Below are 9,025 nucleotides of genomic sequence, written 5' to 3'. Positions count from 1 at the left end.
TCATTTTTAATAATATAGATGTAGTAGGTTATCTCATACAAAATCCTTAATCTATTAACTAATTTTTATAGAATTAAAAAAAAAAAATATCTGCACTTTGAAATCTATAGGGCTGGGCAACTGGGGTACCATTCGGGTGTCGGTTCTATTTTAATCGGGTTCGGGTTTCCAAGGTTACCGAAAATCAGTCCCATTCGGATAATTTAAAACTTCGGTTCGGGATCGGTTCGGGTGCTCTTCGGTTGGGGTCGGGGTTGGTAAATTATTTTGGTATTGTTATAACCCGAAATACTATCGGGTTTAGGTTTCAAACGGACTTTCGGTTCTTGAGTATATAGTTTATACTAAATGTAACCAATACAAATTAAATCTAAATAAATCGTAACTTGCAATACAAGTAAGTAAGTAAAAGCATCAATTTTGTCACTAACCAAAGAAAACAATTATAAAATGACACAAATTTAAAACGAAAGCCAAACATCTTTATTGATATAAATAAAACAAAACAAATGAGAGAATTCAAAGAAAGCTAAAGCCAAAACCAAAATCAAATGAAAAACATATTATTTAATGAAATCAAAAACCAAAACTTAAATAAAACTTCTAAAAAAAGAAACATCAACCTTGATCATTCAAAATCAAACGAAAAAGTAAACATATCTATCGATAGAAATAAAATCAAATAAATGAAAGCATAAAACGAAAACCAATTTCTCATAAAATGAGAAGCATTGTTCAATGAACACAAAACCAAAATATAAAAACTTCAAACTTCAACCATAAACTTCCATGTTATAAAACCACCAATATTTATGTAATAGATAATAATTTAGATGTTTCATATATCTAAGTGTATTTTGGATACATATCAGAAATTAAAATCATGTTTGGTACAAGATTTTTTTGGGGTTTTGAATGTTTCGGGTTCTATCGGATATCTATTTAAATTTGAGTTCGGTTCAGATATTATCCATAACCCAAAATATCATAAAACAAAATCCATTTGGTATTTATGTCGGGTTCGGATCGGTTCTGATTCGTTTTTTATCGGATCGGATTCGGTTCGGATTTTCGGGTACGGTTAATTTTCCCAGCCGTAATCTATATGATGTCCAGTAAATTTTAAATTAGTTGGCATATATTTTGTAATATATTTGTGATAAAAATATTAAACTCTAATTTTTATTCATAAATTATAGTTCTATATGATTTATATTTGAATTCAAAGAGTGAACTATTGTCACCATTTGAAAAAAATAATAAAAAATTCCCTAAAACGTTGAACTCCACATGATTTCCCATATTTTGAATAAAAGTTTAATACCCTAGACATTATTTGCGAAGTGGTTTTAGGCACATGTCCTTTTACAATTACTTTCACTAAATAAATGTGACATAGCATACAAAAAATAATGACATAGTTTATATTTAATTGTAACATGGACAAATATATTTAACACTTATTTATATTTTTGGTAAACTTTTTAGAATATGGTAGTAAATTATATATCATTATTAATGTAAATATATTCAAATATGACATTAACTAATACAATAATTAAAATATAATAATATTTAACAATTTCAAAATAATTTTTATATTTTTATAATTATATAGTTTTTATTGCTAATGTATTTTCAATTTTTTTAGTTTTTCTAAAAGTTATAAATTTTTAATCGTAATATTATTGGCTTCTTTTACATATTAACAAATTTTAGAAATATTGCTTAGTTGTACATTTTGATAATTATACAAATTTTATATCAGTTTTTAATTAATTATGTATAAGTTTATTTAAAATATTTTATCCAAAAGAAATAGATAAAAATATATCTAAGATTATATATATGTATTCTTAAATAAAATTTAAAACAAACAAAATTATTTATTTATCTTAATTTTATGTTCAATTAAATCACAATTTATATTAAAATATTGGTAATAAAATAATAACTTTAAAACAATAATTAATTTTTTTTTAATACTCCCTCTGTCCCATTTTAAGTGGTGTGTTAGGATTTTCATTTTGTCCTATTTTAAGTGATGTTCTCACTAATCTAGATAGAATTTAATATGATTTGAATTTTATGACCAATTATAAAATACTGTACTTTTTTATTATTGGTTAAACTAGTTTTATTTAATATATTTTTATGTTACCAAGACAAACTACATAAAAATATGTGTTTTCTTAATCTATGTGTAATAATCTAAAACATCACATAATGTGGAACAGAGGGAGTATAATTTAAATTTTAAATTTTTTTATTGCACATTTTACAGGAAAACACCTAATAACATATATAAAACATGAAGTTATAAATATAAATATTGACTCATTCATATGAAATTTTCAAAAGAAAAATATATGCTCTTAAAAAATGCTGATCAAAATCGATTTTGATCCGTATTTTTTAATATTAAAATGTAAATTATATATTTAAAATGTTTATGACAATATCAAACCTGAATAGGGTTTTTGAGGGGAAGAGAGCTATCAAGAACTGGGTGAAGCCATGGCTGATATGTTAAACGGCTTCATCATCTTCCTGATTTTCAAAATTTTGTATAAATAAATGTTTAAAAGTCTGCCCGTCGAAATCAGAGAATATACAGTATATGGAAAAGTGCAGTTAATGAGAAAATTAGGGTTAATTTTTATGGAGATGGAAAACTTGGTGAGCAAGTCCCTTCATCTGTATTAATGTGAGCAATGAACATCACCAAATAAGCCATTAGGATTTCCTTTCTTTACTAAAACTATACATGTCTCTGATTCTCAACCAGCCCCCGAAGCTATGCTTGCGGAAACCAGTGTTGGTAAGATGCTCTCCTCATCACTCTGATGGTTCCTCATCTGCTTCATGGCTGCAATCGCAAACCCTTCCTTATTCCATCTTCTGCGCTGATCCTTGTAGACCACATCTCATAAGAGTGGTTTACAGGACGTGGGATGGTGACATGAAACCTCTTGAGTACGAGAGGCCTAGTAATTTTATGGAGGTAACGAATCTGATAGGATCATCCAATGGATGGATAACGGCTTTGGTGGACGGCATTGTGCGTATCCGGGAACACCCGCCTCCACCGGGGAAGCGTCTAAATGTCATTTCGTTACCTCCTCATGAAACTCTGCCTCTATGCCAAACCCAAATGGTCACCAACGTGGCAATGTCCTCATCTTCTCCAGAGGACGAGGACTGTGTTGTGGCTGTCAAGTTCTTGGGACCTCAACTAAGCATTTGTAAACCGGCTCAAAGTAACGCCGAGTGTGTAGGGGGACGGTTTGCACCTTCCTACAAGGCCCACCAAATAGCAGGATCCGGCCCATTACAACGTAAAGAGCTCAGCGAGTAAGTGAACACCAGTCCGTTAAGCGCTCGTGGTCGTCGCCTTGGACGAGTAGAGACGCTCGGACGACCTGTTAGGCCCAACGACAAAGGGGCCCAGATGACTGACTAAAGCCCACGAACAACGCTCTTAGTAGGGCGAACTAGAGAGTCCTATAAAAGGGGAGAGGAGGAGGACGAGGAAGGCATCCTGACTTTGAGATACTCACTAAGCGGCTAGATCTAGGGTTTATACTACTCTCTATCCGCTATTTTGTACTGTTTCCCGGCTAGCTCTCCGAGTACCGGCTAGTTCTTCTCCTTACTCTCTTCTTGTAACTCGGTTCTGATACGTTCACTTGAAAACGTCTTTGTTAGACCCACTGACGAGTTCTTCGTCTCCTTCACTAGTTTTGACCGAACTCGGTTCTAACAGTTGGCGCCCACCGTGGGGCTAGCAAAGTAACGTTAGCAAAGATGAGTCAGAACCTCGACGGTTCCACTTCCGGCGACGAACACGACGCGCCGGGTCCGACCCCAGTCACGGCTATCCCGATAGCCCCCGCTTTTGTTGATACCATTATGGAACGTTTTGCCCGGCAAGACGCCGCCCAGAAAGCAGCTACCGAGCAAATCGCCGCAATCGCCGCACTACTCGCTCCTCTCGCCGGCGCTCCAGACGCAGCCACCGATACCATTCGCAGACAACTGTTCGCTAGCGACACAACCGCCGGCCCGGCGAACCAAGGCGCTCCTCCCAGTACTCTCAACCCAGATGCTGCCCCGTTCACTCCTGCAAACCCAGATCTGCAAATGGTTCGCGAAGTCGCGGCACTCAAACAGTCGCTTCTGGACATCAACTCCAAGATCCACTGCGTTACCACCTCTGCACCACAGATAGAGCGCGTTCTGGCGAACACCCTCCGAACACCGTTTTCTCCAGCGATAACCAGCGTCAGACTACGACACATCGAGAAGCTCCGGCTGCCGATGTACGAAGGCCTTACCGACCCGACGACCCACATCACGTCTTTCAACATTGCAGTACGCCGTGCAAACTTCTCCGACGAAGAACGCGACGCCGGCTACTGTAAACTCTTCGTCGAAAGCTTGAAAGGATCAGCTCTTACATGGTTCACGGGCCTCGCTGAGAACTCTATTAAAGACTTCCACGACCTGTCGTCCGCCTTCCTCAAGAATTACATCATGTTCACTCAGGAAGACGCGACAGTATCTGATCTTTTCAACCTTGCTCAAGGGAAAGATCAAAGCTTGCGCAGCTTCATGGAGAAGTTCAAGGCCATAGTCTCGAAGGTCGTATTACCCGACAGCGTCGCGGTTGCAGCACTTAAGAACACGTTGTATGTCCACTCAGTCTTCCGTGATGACCTCTACAGGAATCCTACGACGTCTCTTTCCGACGCCATCGGACGTTCCCACAACTTTATCCGCATGGAAGAGGACACAAAGGCCCTCATCGCTAAGCTCAACGCGTCTAAAGCTGCAACAGCCGACAAAGCCGGAGTAAAGAACGCGGATAGTCGACATGAACCGCGACAGCACTCGTCGGGCGACAAAGCAGCCCAAAAGAAGAATTTCGTCTATGCAGTCGACGAAGAGAGTTCTCCAGCGTCAACGACTGTCGTGCGGGAGAAAGGCTGGAACGTTTATAATCGCGAAACCGACAGCAAACCCCCGGATTCCTCTGCAGCAGTAAGTTCTCGGCCCCCCGGAGCCGAGAAATGGTGCGACTACCACAACGCCAAATCGCATAACACCAGAGAATGTAAGACGCTTTTCGAGCAGTTCCTCTCCTCTGTCGAGAGCGGCAAACTCGAAATCGAACCTCCGAAACCCAGAGCCCGGGGACCCGCGAGCTGGAGCAAAAACAAGGATAGGAAAACCAACAAGTCGCAAGGCAAAGCTCCCCAACAAGAGGGGCGGACGACACCCGACGAAGCAACTCCAGCGTCACCAGAAAAGGGGACCTCATCGAGCGACGACGAATCGCCGAGGAATCGGCGGCGCGTCGAAACTGTTTTCGCAAGGTCTACCAAGGACCCCAACGATCGCGAACTCCCGAGAGCGAGAAGACGCATTAACGTTGTCCTGACGCAGCTAGAACCTTTAGTCGACGAACCTGAACAACTTTCTCCTCCCGACCTGCGCGACCAGCTAAGCCGCCCGCCACCTAGCGATCTACGGAACCTCCTCAAGCGAAAGGAAAAACCAGCAGCAGACGCAGTCAGTCAGGCCCCCGATCTCCGCGAAAAGATCAACTCTTCTAAGACTCGCCGATTGAATAACCCGAGTCCCATGAAACCCCGTCCCGTGGATCTGCGAGAAAAGCTCAATTCCAGGAAACCGGATTTGCGAAGTCAGCTCGATCGTCCTTTATACTCTGACCTTCGACAAAAGCTTGAAGCCTCTAGAACCCAGCATCCCAATCAGGAACAAAGCACCGTTATCAACGTTATTATGGGTGGCTCTCCGCCCTGCGGTGATTCTGTCAGGTCCATTAAAGATTACCGTCGTCGGGCAACATCCTCGCGCAAGTGGCCGACGAAACCCGAGAACGATCATCAAATCACCTTCTCGCCTGACGACGCCCTTGGCATCCACATGCCACACAACGACCCTCTCCTTGTTGAACTCGGAATCGGCGACTGCCAAGTCACCAAAATCCTGATCGACACTGGCAGTTCCGTCGATCTGATCTTTCGAGATACACTCGACAAGATGGGCGTCGACACGGGAAGTATGAAACCGTCGTCCCGCTCTCTTACAGGTTTCAATGGCTCGTCCGAAGTCTTGATCGGAACCATCCGCCTTCCCGTATACGCGTGTGGCATGACACGGACCGTTAAGTTCTCGGTCGTCGATTCGAAAGCCCCTTACAACGCGATCCTGGGCACCCCTTGGCTACATTCGATGCAGGCAATCCCGTCGACTTACCACCAATGCATTAAGTTTCCAGGGATAGACGGCAAGATCCGAACGCTACGGGGCGACCAGCAAGCCGCCAGAGACCTGTTAATCGCAACCATAAAGCTCCAGCGAGAAACATCGCATGTCAACACCATCTCAAACCCCTCGCAGAAGGCACTTCCCCAACAAGAGGAGGTCCTCGACGTACCTCTCGACGATGCTGATCCTAGCAAGGTGATCCGCATTGGAGCTTTCTTGTCGGACGAAATGCAGCAGCAACTCTCCGAGTTCCTCCGTCAGAACGTCTCCACCTTCGCCTGGACTACATCCGACATGAAAGGGATCGACCCAGCGATTACCTCGCATGAGCTAAACGTCGATCCCACCTTCAAGCCTATCCGCCAGAAGCGCAGAAAGCTTGGGCCGGAGCGATCAAAGGCAGTAAACGACGAGGTGGACCGTCTACTCACCGCTGACTCTATCATGGAAGTCAAATACCCTGACTGGCTCGCTAACCCTGTCGTCGTAAAAAAGAAGAACGGAAAATGGCGAGTCTGCGTCGATTTCACGGATCTGAACAAAGCTTGCCCAAAGGACAGTTTCCCTCTCCCACACATTGACCGTTTAGTCGAGTCAACCGCTGGAAACGCCCTATTGACGTTTATGGACGCATTCTCTGGATACAACCAAATAATGATGCACCCTGACGACCGCGAGAAGACGGCGTTCATAACAGACAGAGGAACCTACTGCTACAAGGTAATGCCATTCGGCCTTAAAAATGCGGGAGCCACCTATCAACGCCTTGTCAACCGCATGTTCGCCGACAAACTGGGCTCCACGATGGAAGTCTACATTGACGATATGCTGGTGAAGTCGCTCCGCGCTGAAGATCATCTCACGCACCTACGGGATTGCTTCGCAACGCTCAACGAGTACGGGATGAAACTTAACCCAGCTAAGTGCACGTTCGGCGTCACGTCCGGCGAATTCCTCGGGTACATCGTCACTCAGAGAGGTATCGAAGCCAATCCCAAACAGATATCGGCGATCCTTGACCTCCCCAGCCCCAAGAACAGCCGCGAAGTGCAACGCCTCACTGGCCGAATAGCAGCGCTTAACAGGTTCATTTCACGATCTACCGACAAGTGTCTCCCATTCTTCGAACTGTTGCGAGGAAATAAACGCTTTATTTGGGACGACAAATGCGAGGAAGCCTTTGGCCAGCTTAAGCAATACCTGACTACCCCTCCAGTCCTCTCGAAACCAGAAGCAGGTGACATTCTCACCCTCTATATTGCAGTCACGTCTATCGCCATCAGCAGCGTACTCATCCGCGAAGATCGGGGGAGCAAAAACCTATTTTCTATACGAGCAAGCGTATGACCGAAGCCGAAACACGCTATCCCACTCTCGAGAAAATGGCGCTTGCGGTGGTACACTCGGCGAGAAAACTCCGTCCGTACTTTCAGTCTCACACGGTCGAAGTTCTCTCCAATCAGCCCCTCCGAACAATCATGCAAAACGCCAACCACTCTCGGCGACTAACAAAATGGGCGATGGAGCTTAGCGAGCACGATATCGTCTACAAGAACCGAACAGCAGCCAAATCCCAGGTCCTCGCTGATTTTCTAATAGAGCTCACACCCGACCTCGAGCAGGATCTCGCCGTCTCTTCTCGCAATTGGATCCTGCACGTGGACGGCTCCTCAACGAACAAAGGATCTGGCGCCGGCGTTCAACTCCAATCTCCAACCGGTGAGCTAATAAGGCAATCTTTCAACCGAGTTCGGTCAAAACTAGTGAAGGAGACGAAGAACTCGTCAGTGGGTCTAACAAAGACGTTTTCAAGTGAACGTATCAGAACCGAGTTACAAGAAGAGAGTAAGGAGAAGAACTAGCCGGTACTCGGAGAGCTAGCCGGGAAACAGTACAAAATAGCGGATAGAGAGTAGTATAAACCCTAGATCTAGCCGCTTAGTGAGTATCTCAAAGTCAGGATGCCTTCCTCGTCCTCCTCCTCTCCCCTTTTATAGGACTCTCTAGTTCGCCCTACTAAGAGCGTTGTTCGTGGGCTTTAGTCAGTCATCTGGGCCCCTTTGTCGTTGGGCCTAACAGGTCGTCCGAGCGTCTCTACTCGTCCAAGGCGACGACCACGAGCGCTTAACGGACTGGTGTTCACTTACTCGCTGAGCTCTTTACGTTGTAATGGGCCGGATCCTGCTATTTGGTGGGCCTTGTAGGAAGGTGCAAACCGTCCCCCTACAGTAAGTCCCCCCTTGGTCCATTGACAAGCAGGGTCTCTTTGTCAATGGATTACAAGTATATCAGGTTCGGTAAATAGAGGATCCGTATCGTGGAAGCTCTCTGCTTGTTTGGGCGAGGCTCGGTTCGCAGTACGCTGTTGATCTCGCGCCTTCATTCATTATGTCGAGTGGCGAGACCTACGCGATTTTTTGAGGAGAGCTCTCGGAGAGCGATCCTGCTCGCCAAAGGCGGGAAGCGTCTCCCGAGAGCGTCTTGGCCCGCCAAAGACAGGAAGCTTCTCCGGGAGCGTTTCTGCTCGCCAAAGCGGACTTTCATCAGGATTTGCGGGCTTACTCGCCGAAGGAGGACTGGTCGAGGCGCGCTTACCTTTAACGATGGGGTCTTCGAAAGATGCGTTAGAGCTCGCCAAACAGGCGAACCGTCGTTCGATGTTCTTCGAAGGCGATTTTTCTCAAAGCGGCTTGATCAGTGGCGGCGATGAGATCCGTTGGGTCTAGTG

The 9,025-nt window shown here is 44.5% G+C and overlaps 2 protein-coding genes across 2 annotated transcripts; both read left to right on the top strand.

The window, feature by feature from the left end:
- Positions 1 to 2,767: 2,767 nt before the first annotated feature.
- LOC130500034 (uncharacterized) lies at positions 2,768 to 3,358 on the top strand. Its single transcript, XM_056994732.1, has one exon. It carries the CDS (start codon positions 2,768 to 2,770, stop codon positions 3,356 to 3,358), a length of 591 nt encoding a protein of 196 aa, XP_056850712.1.
- A 449-nt stretch (positions 3,359 to 3,807) lies between these two features.
- Positions 3,808 to 7,644, top strand: LOC108824724 (uncharacterized). The gene has a single exon (XM_056994731.1). The coding sequence runs from the start codon at positions 3,808 to 3,810 to the stop codon at positions 7,642 to 7,644; it is 3,837 nt and encodes a 1,278-aa protein (XP_056850711.1).
- Positions 7,645 to 9,025: the final 1,381 nt, after the last annotated feature.

This window comes from Raphanus sativus, chromosome 9 (genome assembly GCF_000801105.2).
Source record: "Raphanus sativus cultivar WK10039 chromosome 9, ASM80110v3, whole genome shotgun sequence".
Classification (NCBI taxonomy): domain Eukaryota; kingdom Viridiplantae; phylum Streptophyta; class Magnoliopsida; order Brassicales; family Brassicaceae; genus Raphanus; species Raphanus sativus.
The sequence above is the reverse complement of the archived record's forward strand: the minus strand, read 5'-3'. Positions and strand labels throughout refer to the sequence as shown.